The sequence below is a fragment of the Astyanax mexicanus genome, chromosome 3 (assembly GCF_023375975.1).
Source record: "Astyanax mexicanus isolate ESR-SI-001 chromosome 3, AstMex3_surface, whole genome shotgun sequence".
NCBI classification, from domain to species: Eukaryota; Metazoa; Chordata; class Actinopteri; order Characiformes; family Acestrorhamphidae; genus Astyanax; species Astyanax mexicanus.
This window is the reverse complement of record NC_064410.1, coordinates 236,655-257,281: the sequence shown is the minus strand read 5'-3', so window position 1 is coordinate 257,281 and position 20,627 is coordinate 236,655. Positions and strand designations below refer to the sequence as shown.

Below are 20,627 nucleotides of genomic sequence, written 5' to 3'. Positions count from 1 at the left end.
GGCTTTTAGACTAGTATTCAACACCCTTGAACTTTTTTACATTTTGCCTTCTTAAATTTATTTTGTTGAAATTTTAAGTGAAAAAATGATAGACGGTTTTCATAATTTTAATCAACATGGAAAAGAAATCAGACCTCTTTATTCTAACCCCCCTAAAAAAATCCAGTGCAATCGGTCGCTTTCATAAGAGTTAATCAAGCTGTGTGTAATTTAGTCTCAGTATCAATACAGCTGTTCTGTGAAGATCTCAGTGGTTTGTTAGAGAGCACTAGTGAACAAACAGCATCATGAAGACCAAGGAACTCACCAGACAGGGCAATCCTTGAAATAATTCTGTTGGAGGCTGCAGACAACTTGAGACTGGGAAGGAGATTTACCTTCCAGCAAGACGATGACCCTAAACATACAGCCAGAGCTACAGTGGAATGGTTTAGATCAGAGAATATATGTGTTAGAATGATCCAGTCAAAGCCCTGACCTAAATCCCACTGATCTTCTGTGGAGAGACATGAAAACTGCTGTTCACAGATGTTCTGTTCTCAATGGCATTCAGTTTCACTAACACATATAATTTGCTTAATTTAACAATTTCCACATATAAAATAATGAACCAATAAGGCGAGCTAATAAAGTAAACTGTGCCAACAGTTTATTTTATTTATATGATGTATGCAAATCAGGTAATTCCACTGCATTCCTGCCACATGCCTAAAAAACCCTAATAAAGTGTGTTTTCAGAGAGTTATATATAATTATGGCCACCCACAGCCAGGCTTTTAAACATGGTTATTTAAAATATTATCAACTAAATTCATGAGCCTGGTCCTCCTACATCGTATGGGATAAGCACTGATGGGATTATTCTTGTGGGGGTGTTAATCGGTTTGTTGTGCCGCAGCATGAAAAGGCAGCGTTTGAACCCACGCCTGAACCCCCACAGACACCACACTCAAGATTATTGAATTGAACTCTGAGTTACATTTTTGTTTAATTGTTCGAATAGTGTTACTGAAATATTCTGTCTGTACAAAATAGTGTTTCACATACTTGCATGCCACTCATGTTTTTAGTTTTGAGGGTTTTATCCTGCTTGTTTACTGAAACTCCCCGGCCATTTGATAATTAAAAATAATTTTAAAGAGACTGTAGGTTAGAAAACAGACAATATTTTTCCACTATACACTATGGTTTCATATTCTTAAACAAATTTTAAACCACAGCTGGTGTTCATTTACTATACTATACAGTTTAACCAACTGATTAGAATGCTTTAAATTACTTAACATTATTAATTATGATTAATAGTATATATATCCTAGAGGCCTATTTGAACATTTTCGTATTGAAAGCAATTTACATTACATCCTTGGCCTTTATCACACCCACTGTACACATTAAAAACAGAGGTATAAATACCTTTTTGTGCTCAAAGGTAAGTAACACTTTTAATAATTGTACCCTCAAGTATAATATTTGTCTTTATAGGGTCAGATGTTCCCTCTAAATCTTTCCTAACAGCAGGAAGTACAGATTATCATTTTATCATTTAACCGGCCAAAAGGTACATTATCACAATTCTGTATCACTGTTCCTGAGGATAATGTTTATAATTTTTATAATCTTTACTGGTGCAAAAAAGACTTCCACTGAAAGGTAATCTATTGTACCTCGATATAAGGTACAGCCCCAGCAACAAGCTTTATACACTTTTAGGTACAAATAAGTACTTATTTTCCTTAGTGTGTAATTTGGGGACATCTAGTGGGAACGTGACAAAAGCATTTTCCTATTTACTACAGAGACTGGAGATAGGAGATATTTTCTCACACTTCTAGGCTGAAAATCTGCTTCCACGTAAATGCATAACTTATATTTTCTATTTTTTATTTATATTTATACAGCCATACCCTATAAATATTCTTTGCTGCTGTATAATTTCTTAGGTGTGTATAAAATACCAGCAGTGGTACCAGCAGAGGTCAGTAACACTCAGTAATGCAGTATTCACAGTTCTGCTCCTGCAGATTCAGCCCCAGTCCTAATCAACACCACCTCATCCAACTGATAATGCCCTCAGAATAATTCTTTAATTCAGTTAAATCTTCTGGTTTTAGTTGCTAGTTTCCTGAAGAGGGATTAAGTCTAGTCGGGACTAAATGTTCCTTTCAGTAAAAAGCCCCCACAGAAATACAGGTAAGTACAATTTGTGCACTACCAATTCAAACAAGTATTGATTATCTCATATAATTAAATGTATTTTATTTAATATGGAATGTTGTTCTGTAGTTTGTTTTATTATATATTATTTTATATATAACGTATATTTACTGTACAGTAGTTTTGTGTTCTGTGGGTAGAGCTGTCCAGGGTGCTGAACCTGTAATTTATCTTCAGTACAGTTCTGTATATCAAAATCACACTACTTACACAGGGCTTTACACTACACACAAAAAATCCAGATTATCTAATTACTAAAATAAATTACTTTGAGGTATATACCCATTATTTACACCACTACATGTTCTGAACATCCTCCTCCATTGATTATTCTCTCCTGGCTACACTGTTCTTCTTCTTTTTCTTAAATATTTTTCTATTTCTTTGCTCTGTTCCCTCTGATTTATCTGTAGCCCCGCCCCTTCGCTACCTGTTCCCAGGTGTTTCCTGTTTTCCTGCAAATACCCCAGTGTTTCTGGTTTCCTTTGTCGGTTCTTGTACGTTTTTACGTCAGTCAGGTTATGTGTTCCGTTTGTTTCTCTAGTTCCTATGTACTCTTGATAAATATTCGTAATAAATCATTGCATTTGCGTCTGCTCTCTGCTTCCTCTCCTTGCTATAAACTGATATTGTTCTAGAATGTTCTCCTTCATTCATTGTTTTAAAATGTTCACCTACAACTACCCTGACCCAGAAATTTCACAGTTCTCAGTTTTATAGAATAAAAAAGCTCTTGTTCCCTCATATTGGCTGATCTTCAAAATTACAACATAGGAACATCTAGTTTGCTGATCATTCTGTGTATTTATTTGTTTGGTTACATAAAGTGTTGTACCAATACAGTGTGATCAGCGCACAACCCAGGAATAAATTAATTTCTTACATAAAAGTATCAGCATAATTGCACACCTGAAAACGAATGAATAAGTTTGCCTTCAACTCTGTCAGTTATGATACAGCCCATATATCCATTCCCTCGTGGTGCCCAGGTCAGCTCTGAGAAATGAAGAACAATAGTCTCTGTGCTCTAAGCCTGAGCTGTGATGGACAGGAAACTGAAATCAGATCATAGACGTCACTGATTGCTTGAGCATTTCACACCAGCATTTGAATGATTGATTATTAGCTGAATCCACAGGGACAACACTGAACTGACAGCTTTCCTTAAGGGATCCTGAGCCTGATGCTCAATCCATTTAAAAGCACATTCACTGATGCAGCTGTGATGCAGGCATCAGGGACTGACCAGCTGTTTTTGTTTGTTGTTTGTTTAATGAGCTAATTCTGAGATTCTACATAGAAAAAGTAAACATGTAAAGCTTTCATTAAAATGCTTAAAATTAATAATTACAGTCAAAGTTCTTCAAATCATCATTCATAGTGGTTGTGAATATGTTGCTGTGTATACTTTATTATTATTATTCTTTTACCCTGTTCTTCAATACTCCGAACCCTCAAGATATATAGAAAACATCCACAAATCAGCTATTATTATTGTTATTATTATTATTATTATTATTATTATTATTAGCAGCAGCAGCGATTAGCATGGTGGAGGTGTATGAGGTGTTAGTGTGTGTTAAGCTGGTACAGTGAGTGGATCAGATACAGCAGTGCTGCTGGAGGTTTTAAACATCTCATTGCAACTGCGATGCTGAGAATTAAGGACTAATGGATGGCCAACAATTATGAACCAAATGTTAATATCAGACAAAGACAATCAGAGTAAATGTAATGTTTTGTGTAATGTTTTGATGATGATTTCATTCATTATGTAAAAATAATAGGCAGTCCTTATTTTTTGCTCATAAGAGTGGAGAACACATCAGTGCAATCGCTTTATTTCTGCATATATTTCTGCATATAAGCAGTGATGGTTCCTGGGGTGTTGTGATCATGTGCTGGACCATTCTCCTCAGGCATCTCTGATTGACACCATGGCCAGCCCCTTTATTTGCTGATGGGGATGAGGGCTATTGGTCTCCATGGTGATTTCCATTGTCCGTAATCCATCAGTTGACTCATGTGTCTCCGAACAAGGCATACACATGCACCCGGCTGTTTGTGTAATTGTATGAAGGAAATACGGGCAGGTACATCATAGCCTCTTGTCCTTGAAGTACAATTTAACATTGCCTTCAGGTTATATATAATAAAGTGGAGAATACCCTCCATTGCCCTCTGTGTGGCAGAATGGCAGAATTTGCCCCGATAAATAGATTTTTACACCGTTATCCAGACTTAAAGTAGCTCCACACCTCCTTACTAGAATCCAGAGAGCCCTGACATTTAAAACAAGGTATTAATACCTTAAAAAGTGCACAAGAAGCTTATTAAACACCACTGTTTACATCCAATAACGCTAGCTTCAGCTCCAAGCACCACCATTACTGAACTGAAAATAACATAGACATATATATACATAGACTCCATACATAGTAATTATGCCCCGTGTCACCGGGGTGCTCAGGAAAAACTGTTAACATTTCTGGATCTCTGATAAGATAAGAACTTTTGATCATGTTTTACTACAACAAACGTCCATTTGGTTCTCCTTTAAAGTCTGGTAAATCATGAATGGACAATATGCAGATTAGTTTAGCGTCAGCCACCAGGTGTTTTCCGGTAAGTGACGACATGAGTGTCATATGATCAATCCGAGCAGGTGCGCCCAAAACCACACATTATAAGCTCTTATAATATATTTAATACTAATGAATTCAGCTGTAACTGGGGTGTATTGTTTACTGTACTGACACACTGTGCAGCAGCAGCGGTGTGTGTTTGATCTGCTAATTAGAAGATGAAGGTGTGTGTGTGTGTGTGTGTGTGTGTGTATGTAATGGCTTGCCTGGCTCCTCTGGTGGTTTTGGTAACTCTCCACCGCGGCAGGTGCTCCGGCTGAATGAGTCAGCAACCTGAATCCTGTCAGTAGCAACTTTGAGACGGTGATTAATAACATCCAGGAATCCGGTTTGATGAATGATTCATGTGAAAGTTGATGCTCGCGAGAAGCTTCAGACACACGCTCCAGCCCGCGCGAGAGATGGCCTTCACCTGCACAATCCCAACACCCCTCATTACCTGTCTGATCCAGGGCAGGAGGTGAAGAAGCGCCGGGCTCTGACTCACCCTATTACTCACACAGTTAGCTCAGGTATAAAGCAGCCTCAGGTGTGGAGCAGACTCAGGTGTTTAGTAGCTCAGGTGTGGAGCAGCCTGAGGTGTGGAGTAGCTTCAGGTGTGGAGCAGACTCAGGCTTAGTGTTAGCTCCTCTAGTGTCAGTCTGGTCTATGCTGCCAAAATAATGTAGAATTCTGGTTCGTCTGGCTGTGTTTGGATGTTCACTGTGAATCCTGCGCATATTTCCTCAGGTAAGTAAATGATGTGCCTGTAGTTTTGTGTTGGGTTTAGTTTTAAACAGAGGATGAGTTTGAACTGACAGGTTGGGTGATTGCAATTTTCAGGTATAAATCATTTAAACATGAAGGGCAGTCTCACAGACAGGGATTACACGTAGTCTTTGGACAACACTTACTACATTTTGAATAGTGGTTTTATTTTTTATTTTCCTCTTCTATACAAAATATAGAATATTAACCAAAATATGTGCAGATATGCAAACTTTGCATTGTGTGAACCTGATTATATTAACTCTGTTGCAAGGTTTTTTTTAATTTAATAGTTTAATCATGTCCTCATACAGACATATGAACACATCTGCACAGCCTAATGCATAATGCATATTGTTTAGTTGCATAATAATTGAACGTGATTTAAAAATAAGATGAAATGAAGCGTGTGCAAAACAGTAATAACACGTTTAAGGAGTACGGAGCTTTTTTTCTTATTAAATAAATTCAGTAATAAAAAATGTATTTACATAATTTCAAAATTGTATTGTAATATAAAATGTGCAGATAATTAACACGCGGAACTATTTTTTTTCTTAAAGCGTAACAGCCTTTAAAAGAAGTACCGGTAAATTCGATCTTTTTAACGCTTCTTAATCCAAATCCATTTATTTCTGCTCCCGAATTAAAACACCCTTATCTGTACAATTAGACAATTGAAATATGAACATTATAGAACATGATTGTGGAATTGGGTGCGTCAATATTTCATCATTTTAAATGGCTGGATTTGTATTTATTTGTATTTATTTATTTGTTTGTTTAACATATTAATCGATTAATTGATTGGTTGGTTGTTCAGTTTGGAGCTGCTGCATCTCTGAAGGGGTTTACAAAAGGGGAGGTGAGGTCATTATTTCCCTCTGAACTCCTTAAGGCCCTATCTATAGATGCTTTATTTTAAACTTCTATTATTTTTGTCTTTAACCTCTTCTATTATTTGCACTTCAATATTGTAAGTCGCTTTGGACAAAAGCGTCTGCCAAATGTAATGTAATGTAATGTAATGTAATGTAATTTTCGTATCAACAAAAGAGATTTTTTTCCGCCTTTAATTTAATTTTTATATTTTAATTTCTCTTTCTGCATGTGTTTTTAATTAAACCTTTTAATACTGCAAATAATTAATTATTATATATATTTTTATCACCTATTTGACTGTAATTGTTGTGTTTTTTGTTGTTGTTGTTTTTTTGGGACCCCCCACCCTCTGGGGTGCTGTATATTGTGGGGGGTCTCAGAGCTGAGGGTGGTGGTGGGATGGGATGAAGAGAGGATTGGAGGAGTGGTATATCCCAATTTTCCCTTTTAACCATATACCCCAAGGGCCCTTTATACGTCACTTGAGGATCTCTCCTCGCAATCTGATTGGTCAGGCTGTCCGGCGGCCGCGGAGTTGCGCGATTCTCCACCTAAACTACGGCAATTGAGCATCACGTGGACTGAAGCTCGTGCACCGGGGGAAAGGTGGGGGAGGTTTCCGAGGTGCTGATGGACTTTAAGTCCCGCAGCGGTGGAGGAGAAATTTAGTTTATTGGTTTGTTTTTGTAGCTCTATATGCATATCTTTTCTTTTTCCTCTGAAGTGAGAAGAAGCTGGAGGAGGTGGATGTCCTGAACCATGGCTGAAGGTAGAGTGCTGGTCTCCACAGGGGCTCCTCTGGTGTTTGGTTGATGGTGGAGGAGATGGAGGGGGGTATACTGGGTGGGCTGTGTTGCTTCATTGTCTTTCTGATGTTGGGGGAGCTTTTGTAGCTGGAGAAGTTTCCCACAAAGCCTCGCACTTCGCCATGGTTTGAAACAGCTGCTTTTTTGTTGGTCTGGAGCTTTTTTTGGCGCTGGAGCTCAGCTGGGATGGAGGCTGGTTGGGTTTGGAGAGAGGGGCTTTCAGACTGAAGCTCTGGAGGCGCCTCGAGGGCCGGGAAGAGCGCAGGACGCGTGGAGTTAAAAAAAACAATCGGATTAGTAAAAATGGGCGAGATGGGGTCTGTTTATAATCAGTTTTATACAGGTGAGCTAAAGCTGCAACACAGCGGGTGTTAAAGGGTTCAACACCAGCAATTTCTCCAAACATTTACCTTTATATTCTTAATTAATGCCATTTTTATTCTAGTGTGTTTTTAAATTGCAATGCTTGAGAGAGAAATTCTAATTGTATACGTTTTTAAATTAAGGTTGATGCACTGCAATAAGAGTGAATCTCTTCAGGCTATAAACAGCATTTTTCTCAATCTACACTTTAAGACTTTTAGCAAAACAATTCGTTGGTGTGTTATTGCTGCTGCATTTTCTACCCTACTTCTTTGGTTCTTAACGATACTGGAACCATTTTTAATAATCCGTAATTAAAGACATAGAGTTTCTTATTTTGTTCAATATAGGAAAGAACCATTTCATTGCTACTATAAAACTTCAACATTTGTATGAAATCATTACCTTTACTACACACTTAGGAAAAAGGTTTTGTATACTACAGCATTTAAAACGTTTGTCATATATACAGAGGTTCTACAATAACTTAAATAAATCCAACAGCTTTTAAATATGTTTCTTTATTTAGTAAAAACATTGGATATGTACTGATAACTGACAATTCAAATATCATTTGTAATGCTCATATGGGTCACCATAAACAAGAAAATCAGTTGTAGATGGTTAGGTTTAAAAGGTTCTTTTTAACACTACTTGTTACAAATTAAAAAACCCATTTTTATCAAAAGAACACAACATACCTGATTGAGTGAAGTGTGTTAAAATGGTTATTTAACTTGAAACATAGAGCGTCAAATACATTAGCGTCTAAATTTTTTTTAAGGAAAAAGTAATGCATAATAAACAACAACAATTATTAGCTAATATTAGATTTAATTTATCCTTATACATGATTTATTTTTTATCTCTGCTTTAGTTTTTGATTTTTCTTTTCTTTTTTTTTTAATTAGTATTTTTAGTGGATTTAATTTACAAATGTTTTTAATCCGACAATCGAGAGTCTTTAAAGGAATTAAATTCAGAACGAAAAAGCCTATTATTAGTGGATTTAACCCCTCCGCCCCCCGGCAGCCACCGGTTAACCGAACCGCGTGCGCTTTGTGACGCACCGGAGAGGCCAGCGCGAGACACGGAGGCAGGAGAAAAGCGCGAGGATCTCTCTCTCTTTTCTACAGATCCCTCATAGCTCTCTTTCTCTCTCTCTCTCTCTCTCTCTCTCTCTCTCTCTCTCGGTTCAGGAGGCTGCGGTAAGACTGAGGAAGAGGAGGCGGCGGGCTCGGAGGAGGAAGACTCCGCTTCTTTCCGCGGCAGCGGCGTCTGTAAGTGGTTTAATGTGCGCATGGGCTTCGGCTTCCTGTCCATGACCAGCAGAGACGGCGCCGCGCTCGAGACCCCCGTCGATGTCTTCGTCCATCAGGTGAGTTCCCCGCCAGGCCTTCCCCGGCCTCACGCGGAGCCCCGAGATCACATACAGTCACCCTCACCTGGAGAAACACAAACAGCCCAAACAACCTGAGATTAGATCTGCTGATTTTACAGCAGTGTCTGATTACAGCAGTCTGATTTACCCTCAGCCTATTTCAGAGCTTTCCACCACAGACTCCATGTAATATAATGTGATGTAATGTATTTACCCAGCCTGGCCTCTGCAGCCCAACATCAGACCTTGTGCTTTAGGTAGAACCTCATTCTGTGGTGATGCTGAGAGACAATGACTGTATTTGGTGGATTATTTATTTGTCTTAAATGGAGCCCTGCATGTAAGGAACATCCAAAAATATCTGCCAAACCTTCTCTGGTGTAAAATGGACTTTTGTTGTGATAAAATATAAGAAAAAGTTCTTACCAAAAAACACCCTTCAGACTGGGAGATACGGGGCATAATTTACCCTGATAAATCACTTTTTCCACCGTTATCCGGCTCAAAGTAGCTCCACACCTCCTTACTAGAATCCGAGAGGAGAGCCCTGACATTTAAAACGAGGCATTAATAACTTAAAAAGTGCAGAAGAAGCTTAATAAAACACTGTTTACATCCCATAATGCTACAAGCTTTAACTTAGAATGCCGCCATCACTGATCTGAAAATAACAGACATATATATATATATATATATATATATATATATATATATATATACATAGACTCCTTACAAATGTGGCTCAAGAAATAATCTACCATATACCTATACATTTATTTACTTTTTTGTGTGAAATTGCCTTTGGATTAGAACAGTTTACAGGTGACTGGCCTTGCATGCTGTCAGGTGATCTATTTCTTTCTCTGAGTAAAGTCTGAGTAAAGTCTAATTGAAATCTGAGTGAGGTCTGAGTGAGATCTAAGTGAGATCTTGTCTGAGTGAGGTCTAAGATGTTTTTGGTTATCTTTAGACATGCAGTTTGTGAGGCTGATCTGATGGTGGTGTTGAGGTGCAGATAAAGAGCAGTTTCTGTCCCACAGCCAATAGAACTGCTTTATTTTACTCTGAATTATAATATTAAAGAAAAGCATGAAGGTTAAAACTTGTCTGTGTTTCAGGTAAATTAGTGTACTGAGGCCTGATTAGGAGAATTGTATAGATGAACCCACAAGAAACTTTAAATTTGATTAGTTCCAATTGAAAATAAAATGAAAGCTATTATTTTTTTAAGATAGTACTATTCAGTTTAATCTGTATAAGAACAGAATATAATTGTTTGAATCTCTCAAAGTGTCGTCCTCATCGCTCTCTGTGGGATGTATACATATGTAAAGGACTCTGCTTATTTCTAATGTCCCTCTGGACGGCTGCTGTATGGGTGCATGTGCTGCATGTCCATTCAGCCTTTGTTTCCATTCAGTATAAATCAGCATATGCATTGAGGACCCGTGGCTCTGTCGGGCCAATTGCTTGTCCTTCCTCATGAATCAGCAGTTTATTGGCCAGACTCTGACCCAGCCGTTATCCAGGGTTTAGATTGTGTTAATTTGTTTGTGAGTACTGAAGAGGAGAAGGAGAAACGTTGGGTATTTTAGGAAAGTTGCTGGTTGCTTTTCTTTTCTTCAGTTTATTGAGATGAGGTTTTCTCTCTGTGCTCGCCGGATGATTATCGATCTTGCTGAGAGTAGAGACCCTGCGTGCTCCGGGAGACAATAGCCGCCATTGTCGTCGCTGAAGAGAGGAAATCCTGCCGGCTGTGATCTGTTACTGAGCAGTAAATGAATGAATGAAGAGTCCGTGTGTGTTCCAGTGAGGAAGAGGAGGAGATATTAAGAAACGGAGGAACAGGATTCCAAAAAGGGTTCTTTGTTTTAATGCAGTAGAAAAGGTTCCTTTAGCGTTGTTTTTAGGTTGGATGGTTCTGTAAAGACTCATCTTTGTAAACAAGACTTTTTTGTGTGTGAGGTTGAGCAACATGACATTATATGACAATATCCGAGTGTTTTGTTTATTTGGCCGGTGCATAAAACACACTGACCAAATGCATATTTAACTATAGAAAGTGTAGTTTAAAAATCCAGTGTAGTAATCCAATCAATTTCATATTCATTTTCTTTTGATCTGCAGCCTCAAATATGGACTTGGTCTTCATTTAAGTAAATTAAGAGAAACAAAAGCAACCAAAACTAATTTTATTAATATTGCCTTTGCCCTGCCTGTGTGTTGTTTTTATTGATCGTTGGCTTATTAATGGATTTCTTTGCAACATCAGCAGCTATAAAACTCTATACAAATTAATGTTGATTTGATGCATAGTGGAAATGTGGTGATTGTGGTTTGGTGGTGTTGGTTGTTGTTGTGGTGTTTTTACCCTGCAGTGAAGCTACACTCACATTGCAGGTAATGGAGCCAAATCAGATATTCTTACCCAATGTTTGCACAATCTTTTTAATGCAACTTACAGCATATAATCTTTACCAGCATTACAAGAGCTACAAGGAGTTCCAGTGGCTGATAGCTGGGCCTTTAACCAAAAATGCAATGTTGTTATTATTTGGCTCTGACTCTGGTTTGAGATTGCACACAATCTCACAAGCTTCCGTACCAGTTTAAGATTCTTCCTTTAAGTTTTAGGACCTAAGTGTAGCTAATCCTCAAATATAAGCAACATTACTATTACTACACTCTTTACCAAGTAGAGTAACTTTTATCAAGCATGTTTGCTAAATCCAGAATTGCGTAATATAAGCCTTTACTGGTGTGGACTGTGCTTCGAGTCTACGGAGAGAAGAAGAGAGAGAACAGTGTGTGGGGAGGTGATGAGGGGGGGTGAGGAGGAAAAGGTTGATGGAGGGAAAGAAGGCGGAGGCCTTGTTAGCTGAACTCGTTCATAAAAAAGTCCTCCATAGTTAAAGGGAGGGAGGGGGAGTGGTGGAGTGGTGGACGGGGTCAGAGGATGAAGGGATGGAGGGATGGTTCCAGGAAATTTTTGGGTGGGGGTTGGGACGGAGGAATGCAGAGGTTTTCGGGCAATCAGGCCTGAATTCCTTTCCCACTGCCCTCACTTCAAAAGACGGGGGGTCTTTGTGAGCACCCCCTTCTTGTGAGAGAGGTGTCCGGGTTAAGCCTGTCGGTATTGGAGGGGGCTGTAAAATGGCCCACCACAATCCTCCCATCCTCCACTGAGACGCTAAGGGCCAGAGCTCGGGCCGTGTGGAACCTGGGGAGGATCTGATCTGATCTGATCTGAAGGTGGGAAGAGTGGAGGTCTGTAGGATCTGGATCCTGGTTCTGCATCACGTAACAATGGAAGTTCTGTAGATGTTTTAATTACTGAAGTAACTGGGGATCACAGGCTCTCTGTAAAAGTTCTTAGATCATAAGAACTTTCAGCTTCAGCCAAAAAGAAGAAGAAGAAGAAGAAGAAGAAGAAGAAGAGCAGCACCACCACACTCTCAGTTGGCCGGTCCCAGGACTATGGTGTCCACGCTGGGCTCTGCAGTGGATGCTTGTTAAACAGAGACGCTGAGTTTTGGTTTTTAAGGTAGATCCCTACTTTAGCCCCCAAGTGCCTGTAGAGCAACCATCTCAGGAATGCACACTTCCCCCTCTGCTTCACCTCCAGTATCCCCTGCCACTGATGGTCACTGAGAGATTCTTCCAGATGGAGTCAGTTTGCAGAGTTCTTTGAGTGTAGATGAAGGAATTGTGGAGAGAAAAACCACACAGCAGAGCAGTACGTGCCACACCCGTAAACAAAGCCAATAGTAGTGAGGTTGGCTAAGCAGAAGTCCTGGGCGCATGATTTCCTGTGTAAAAGAGACGCCTCTGTTATCAGAACCAGGTCAGAAATTATACTCTTTTTGTCTGCAGTGACCAGCATTTTCCCCCACTAACACAAGTGAAATGAATGCTCACACAAAGAGCAGCAGTGATAAAATCCTACTGATTAGCTATAATAGCAGTGAGGGAAATCCATTGTACTTTGTTGGTATGTCTGCTTTTGATTTAATTTTTAGAGAAAAGGGAATATAAAGTATATCATTTATTTAGTGGTGATTTTTTTCTCGATTTGGTGAATCTCTTTGTATAGTAAATTGTAGTGATGTACAGGTATATCCTTGGTGAAGTTTGGAAACGACTCTGGATTGCTGGTTTGTCCTGAAGTGAAAGTGTCATTATGGAAGCCTAGATCTGAATGTGCTCTATTGGAAAAAATAGTCATGGGAATAATTGATCCTTTATTGATTCAGCATAATTTATTCTCCGTGTGCCGAGGAGTCCCGGGACAATAACCCTGAGTCTGTTTTCATGATCAATGATTCTTTTAATGTTATGGATAATCCTCTTACCTAAGAGCCTGTTCGTCAAATGATGTTATAAAGGTGTTGCCAGGTGTTGCTGTTAACAAAAAGGGATTTTTTAGATTGGAGTAAATGGGGTGCAAACGTATTCACACCTGTCCAAATCCCACAATGATACAAAAACACCAGATACCACCTAGGATACTATAGCATCCACCTATTTTAAGCCATAACAACCACCAAACGCCATGGGAACATCATGGCAGCACCATAGCAACCCCCTGGGATACCATAGCAACTAGTGGAAACCTCTTAACCACAACTGTGTTTGGCCTTGTCGTTTCTGCACTATTTTATACATGCATACAGTGACTCAAAAGTATTCAAACCCCTTGAACTTTTGCACATTTTGTCAACATACATGGTTTTAAAAAATGTTTGTGGTTGTATCATCACTTAACAATTATGTGCTACTTTGTGTTTGTTTATCATTTGGAATCTTAATAAAATATATTAAAGTTTGTGGTTTTAGAGTGACGAAATGTGCAAAAGTTCAAGGGGTATGAAAACTTTTGCAAGCCACTTTGCAGCAGAGAGAGAATTCTTAGTCGAAAACTTTGATTTGGATTTTTTAAGTGTAAAGGAGGCCAAAAATGAGTATTATTTGTTAAATATTGTCAATTATAATGATTTGAAAAATATATACCTTGCATTTCTAGTGTAATTCATGTAAATATATAAATGTATCTCCAGTAAAGCATCAGAGAAGCTTTACTCCTCACTGAGAAACACATAATCTGACCGTGTTTCTTTCTAACAGAGTAAACTCCACATGGACGGGTTTCGCAGTCTGAAGGAAGGAGAGCCGGTCGAGTTCAGCTTTAAAAAATCCTCGAAAGGCTTGGAGTCTCTTCGGGTAACTGGTCCAGGTGGAGCTCCGTGTTCAGGCAGCGAGAAAAGACCCAAAGGTGCCCAGAAACGCCGGTCAAAAGGAGACCGGTGAGTACATGTCTGTTTTTCATCTTTAAGTTCATTTAAATTGGTGAGAAATAAAAAATGCTTCCAAAGAAGCATAAACTCGCCCTGTACACTTATCCTAACCAGTGTTTTTTGTACAGCTTGGTTGGTGGAGCAGGGATGGAAAAATTTGCCAAATTATCAATTTCAGATTCTTTTGTCTGATGATATTGGTCCTAATTTTTTAATTTTCACTTGATATACTGGTACTTATGCAATAATACACAAGACTGAGTTCTGTTCAGTGAGTTATAGGCACAAGCCTGAAGACCAGCACACCAGCGCCATCATATCAGTCTACATCGTGTGTGTGAGTGTGTGTGTTGTTTGCATTATGGCAGAGAGAAAGGTCAGATTATACAGGTTAACATGACTAACTGTGCAGTTAACTATCTACATTGCAATTTATTAATTTTTGTCTGTTTATTTAATCAAATGATGTGATCTGTCTTTTTAATGTGATCTATAAACAACGCAAACCCTCAAACTGAACCATTTAGACAAGCTGCGTTTCCTCATCACCTGAGATAAGAGATGATCTGAGATCAGTAAGGTGTGAGTTGTGATGTTTGTCAGAGGAAAACAGTGAGAATATCTCAGGTGTCAAATGAAGCAGATCTTCCTCCTCCCCCCTCAGTGAGCCGCTGACCTGATCAATAGGTTGTTTAAAATCTCAGGGCTCACAGAGCCATCGCCTCACAGTGTGTGTGTGTGAGTGTGAGTGTGAGTGTGTGTGATGGGATTTGTGCGCTGGATTTATGGACAGAAATGGATTGTATAGATAAAATTCTAGTTGTGTATTGTGTGTTTTCTTACCAGAGATTTTTTTTATTCACATTTAAATACTTAACTAAGGAAGATTAATAGTGATTAATTACATAATTCAGTTGTCATTAAATAAAATGTATTTATTTATTATGCATTTTATTTTACTTATGTATACATGTAGAACTGCTTGTCAGTTTAAAAGCTGAGATTATCAATTAAATCATATTTTTGTCTTGTTGACGAGTACCCCCCCCCCCACACACACACACTAAATCAGAACATGCTATTGAATAGAGTGCTGTGATTCTAGTAGTGATTCTAGTAGTGATTCTAGTAGTGATTCTAGTAGTGATTTTAGTAGTGATTCTAGTAGTGATTCTAGTTGTGATTTTAGTTGTGATTCTAGTAGTGATTTTAGTAGTGATTCTAGTTGTTTGTGTATCTGTTCTGTTCGGTATATCGAGAGCGGATCCGTTTAATTAATAACAGATGTAGATGCGAACGGAAAGGTCATAGGTGACTGTTGCCGTGGTAACCCAGGTCCACGGTGAGCGCGAGCGAATGGGGGTTGGTCGGCTGAGAGCAGGGGTCAGAGTTCAAAGGCCACGCTGCTGTATCCAATCCAAACAAAGAGCCACAGAGATCCTCCGTTACAACCTTACACACACACACACGCACGCACACACACACACACACACACACACACACACTCTGATTATATTGATTTTATTAGTGATCGAGTTATCAGTTTTTGAAGGTTTCTTTAATGGCATCACTTAAAAATAAAAGGTGCTTTTGGTAAATAAATGGTAATTTTAGAGTATTGGAATTGATGGTTCAGCTTTAATACTGTAGCTGCAGTGCTCCCCAGTGGAGACTACAGGAAATACACGTTCTCTTCTCTGCATGATGTGATTTATTGATTGCTTAATACATCACATAAAATTGTTTCTTTTAAAGAGAGAAAAACTGTGAAGATACAGCTCTGAAAAAATTTAGATTTTTTTTTAATTGAAAGCCTCTGGAATATAATCAAGAGGAAGATGGATGATCACAAACCATCAAACCACCAAACTGAACTGCTTGAATTTTTGCACCAGGAGTAAAGCAGCATAAAGTTATCCAAAAGCAGTGTGTAAGACTGGTGGAGGAGAAACCTGTATGATATATATATATATATAATATATGATCATAAGGAAACAGCAATACAGTGATTTATACTACTGATGCAGATTTATATTAGCTCCTGAATGTTATATTGAATGTAATTTTGATATGTATATTTATGAGCTCTTCTCTTTTATTTTCTAGGTGTTATAACTGTGGAGGACCAGACCACCATGCCAAAGAATGCCAGCTTCCTCCTCAGCCCAAGAAGTGCCATTTCTGCCAAAGCATGTCTCACATGGTCGCCAACTGTCCAATCAGAGCTCAGCAGTTGTCTCCAGGGTCTCAGGGAAAGCTCAGCTCTGCTCCGGGAGAGACGAGCCAGGCGCCGGAGAGCTCAGACTGAGGGGAGGACGGAAAACTCGGGGTTAATCTATTAAACTAAATCGTCAATCAGAGTTTCAGTGCTGCTATAGGAATTACCTCAGGTCCTTTTCTTTTTTGCCAACAGCATGATGATTGTCCTCTCTCTGATTTAAGAGCTGTTTTTATTTTTGTTTTGTTTTTTAATAATTTAGACTGAAGATTGTTACTGCTGCTGTTCTGATGGATCTTTTTCTCTTAACCGTAATAATCCTCAAATATTCACTTCCTTAATGCAAAACAGGAGATGCAGAGTAATGCACTAAAATGTGAATACAATGCAGATATTCACTATTCGTAATTCCTAATGTGTAGACCTGCTAATACTGAGATAGACACGTTTACAAAAAAATAAGGAAATTGGCATTAATATTAGATAAACATTTTCAGATTTAGAAATATTGAACACAGTAAAATTTAAACATTAGCTAATATCAGTTATTCCAGTCATATGAAGCCCTGAGAGGGAAGTGGTGTTTTTAGGAGGGATTTGTGCAGAGAGACGAGCTGGCACTTTAGTTAGTAAAGTGTCTTAGATTTGTATTGAAACAATCAAAGTTCATAATGTTTACACCTTGCAATAAATAAGTCTGGAGGGTTTGACACTTTTTGGAGGAAAGGAGGAAGAAAAACTAGAATATTATTCCAATAATCAGGATCAGTGTTTACCCAGAGAGTTTAAACCTCTTAAATCCCTTTATTAGTGATGCTACATCTGGGTTAGGGTGCGTGAGATTTGCAATAAATATAATATAAAAAAGTTTTGAGAAACAGGCTGAAGTTAAACACTGACTTTAGCTCTATTTGGATGGGATTAGTATCTCAGGGGGCGTCTGTGATAAATATTTCACACTTCTACTCTTTAGTAATAAAACTCCTGCATCCGGACTGCAATTATAAAAACAAGAGGATCAGTGAGTTTTTAGGCAAGTTTTCTCGGTCACATGACATCACAGCGATCAGTAGCTCCTCCATTTCCACTCGCTGTTGTGTTTTTAATGTGGATCTCCGTGGAAACCGTGGAGCGCCCAAAGTGTAATTACGGTGCGCAGCAGTGGACAAATATCTATTTTATTAAAGGCGAGGAGACGAAACTCAGAGATGTGCGTCCGGACGGGCCTTTAGTTGTATATAAGAGCCATGGCAGTTATTGTTCTTATTGTTGTTGGTAACTATTTATCTATAGTTAAATTGTTGTATTGTACAACCAATCCCTCATTCCAGTAAATCAGGGCTGGTTGTATTTGTAATTTGGAAGCTGTTCAGAGAGACGTAGCGGGAGCTCGTAGTTTGTGAAGGAGATTTACGTTTGTTTTTTTATTCCAGGAAAAGAGTGAACTAGTTCCTCAAGTCTGGACTGACTCTGATTTTATTATTGGTTTTGATGTAAATATAAAACTGTAAACTTTGTAAACCATGATTATTTATTTGTAGCTCACAAGTATACCTCAGTTAGTTAATTAGTTAATTATAATTGATTATTATCTGTCCAATCACAGTTTGAGCCATGCTTGTGTCTATCCTAATACAGGGCCAGTATTTACTGCAGTATTACACAAGTTCTAATAAATAATAATAATAATAATAATAATCTTTCTAATCGAATCGTTTTCAGACACTAGAATGCTGCTCTGAATGCAGTTCAGGGTTTGGAGAAATTCTCAGGCTTTTTTTTCTCAGGGAAACAATCAAACGAACTTTTGGTAACTAGAAAGGGAGGGACATTTAAAAGTTGAGGGATGGATATTAAAACCTAAATTAAAGATTTAGAGCTTCATTAAAAACTAAATTTTAGCATCTGGATCTTACCTCCCGTACTTTACCATAATATGCACATGTATTATAATTAGGGCTGTCACAGTTATTTTAGTTATTGAGTGATGAGGTGTAACAGTGTGAAATATGATCAACAAAACTATCAGACGTTAAAATGTTAAAATCGGCTTAATGATGTTTTAATAAAGAAGGTTTTTGATGATGTAAAAAAAACATTTATGTCCAAAATGAGAAGGGAAAAAAAGATTCTACTAATATGTTGCTAGACAATATGAAAATATTTTATCAATAAAATCATAAAGGTCTTGTGATACAATTTACAATATACTTTTCTGAACCTATTGTGGAAATCGCCAGTGCCCAATACAGAGAGTGTAATTAGTCCTGTTTAATTGGATAAAGTTAATCAGATTTATAATAAAAATATATGGGATTATTAAATAGCAGGATGTCAAAATATTGTGAGAAATTGCCTCCACTCGTTTTGGTTGTGGATGTTTCTAATGAAACCTTTATTACAATTTGTTGAGTTACAGATTAATTTAATTTAGTAATTGTGACAGCCCTGATAATGATAAACTGTGAAGAAGTTAATGCAAATTTATGATGCCAATCAATCAACTTGTGAAATCAACCAATACCAGCTCTAATATTATCGTACGTTATTCTTGTATAGAGACATTGTTTCTTTACCAGTATAGTAATATAAGTGTTTAAATCTGGGAGTGCATGGTAGTTGGTGTTCGAGTAGAGTAGAGTAGAGTATAATAGAGTAGAGTAGAGTATAGTAGAGTAGTGTGGTGTGTGGTTATTAGGGGTGATGGATTGAGGTCAGTCGGAGCTTCACATCCAGCAGCTTCTCAGTTTAAGTGCCAATAATCACTAATGTCTCGCTGGTGAGACGTTAATGAAACTGAGCGTTTCCTGCGTCTCGGCTGTTCTCCTGTTTATTGGTGTTTTAGGAAAAGTGGGATCGGGTGTTTTTTATTTTCTTTTTAAAATAACAAGGCCTTTACCTTGTTCAGATTCTATACAAGTCTACCTCAGGATGTACTAAATGGATACGGACACTGACGAGTCCAGCCCGGCTTTATTCAATGGGCCTCTCTAGAACAGTGCGCTGTCCATCTTAGTGTGTGTGTGTGTGTGTGTGTGTGTGTGTTTCTGTGTGTGTGTGTTTCTGTGTGTGTGTGTTTCTGTGTGTGTGTGTTTATCTGTGTGTGTGTGTGTGTGTGTGTGTGTGTGTGTGTTTCTGTGTGTGAGTGGTTTTTTTTAAGTTTGTGTATTTAGTATTAAAAATATTTCAAGTATAATAATAAAAGGCCACATTTATGATTCAGAATCCAGATGTTTGTGTGAAATTTACTTTGATGGTAAAATTATCTGCAGATAACTTCAGCAACCAAACATCAAAACAAAAGCCAGACTCTCTCTTATCTTTTGTTCCAGAACAGACAACACCCATCAGACCCATACAGATACAAAAGCTGCTAAAATACGGTCTTCAGGACCGTGAGCACCGTTACTGTTTCTGTTTCTAAACCAAAGACAAAATAATAAACAGCCTTAGAAAAGCTGTTAAACATCCGAATACAGGAGATAAGCCTCATATCTCAATTTAGAACTTCATTAATTTAGAATCACTGCTTTTAAAACAAGGTTTTTGAACAGTGGTGCTGCTCAGGGCTTTTTTTTGTTTCAAACACTAGCAGAAAGTGTGTGTGTGTGTGTTTGTGTTGTTGTTGTTATTCTGGATGATTTGGGGGTGTGTTAGTGTGGTGGGGGGGTGTGGTCAGTACTGTTTATTACATTCAGTGTTTGAGGAAATGAACACTTTTCTATTCAAGTGACCAAAGAATGTAAAGCCGTGTAAACTGTGGTGAACCAGTGGCTCGATTGCAGAGTCTGGTCTGAACAGCCTCTGTAATTTATACCCAAATATGCGGGTTTTAAACTGTTACAAAACTGTTTTATTTTCCATTTTTTAAATATTGTGACAAAGCATGCAAAGAATGTTGTGACCAAGAATGTGTTTGTGTGATTATTCACTGATAAATATCTTTAAATATCACGCTGAAACTCCTGTGTGTGTTTTTTCCCTTAAGATCAGATCCAACTATTGGAAATTCAAGTGAAAAATAAAAAGAAACTTTAAATAAAATTGTAAGAATGGGTTGGACACTAAAAAATG

General features: G+C 38.1%; 1 protein-coding gene across 3 annotated transcripts; it reads left to right on the top strand.

Moving 5' to 3' along the window:
• Nucleotides 1-5,096: 5,096 nt before the first annotated feature.
• Nucleotides 5,097-20,507, top strand: lin28ab (lin-28 homolog Ab). Of its 3 annotated transcripts, none has more exons than XM_022665697.2 (4): nucleotides 5,097-5,591; nucleotides 8,860-9,038; nucleotides 14,166-14,344; nucleotides 16,442-20,507. In XM_022665697.2, the coding sequence occupies exons 1-4, from the start codon at nucleotides 5,558-5,560 to the stop codon at nucleotides 16,641-16,643; spliced, it is 594 nt and encodes a 197-aa protein (XP_022521418.2). In that variant the 5' UTR covers nucleotides 5,097-5,557; the 3' UTR covers nucleotides 16,644-20,507. The 3 variants fall into 3 exon arrangements, with proteins under 3 accessions (XP_022521418.2, XP_049331982.1, XP_015458316.1); XM_049476025.1 differs by lacking the exon at nucleotides 5,097-5,591 and adding an exon at nucleotides 7,013-7,260; XM_015602830.3 differs by lacking the exon at nucleotides 5,097-5,591 and adding an exon at nucleotides 7,288-7,640.
• Nucleotides 20,508-20,627: the final 120 nt, after the last annotated feature.

Excerpts from the sequence above, each read along its gene's own strand:
- lin28ab (XM_015602830.3), top strand. The coding sequence starts at position 7,601 with ATGGGCGAGATGGGGTCTGTTTATAATCAGTTTTATACAG. Across the intron at positions 7,641-8,859 it reads TTATAATCAGTTTTATACAG|GAGGCTGCGGTAAGACTGAG; the intron begins GTGAGCTAAAGC and ends CTCTCGGTTCAG. Across the intron at positions 9,039-14,165 it reads TCGATGTCTTCGTCCATCAG|AGTAAACTCCACATGGACGG; the intron begins GTGAGTTCCCCG and ends TCTTTCTAACAG.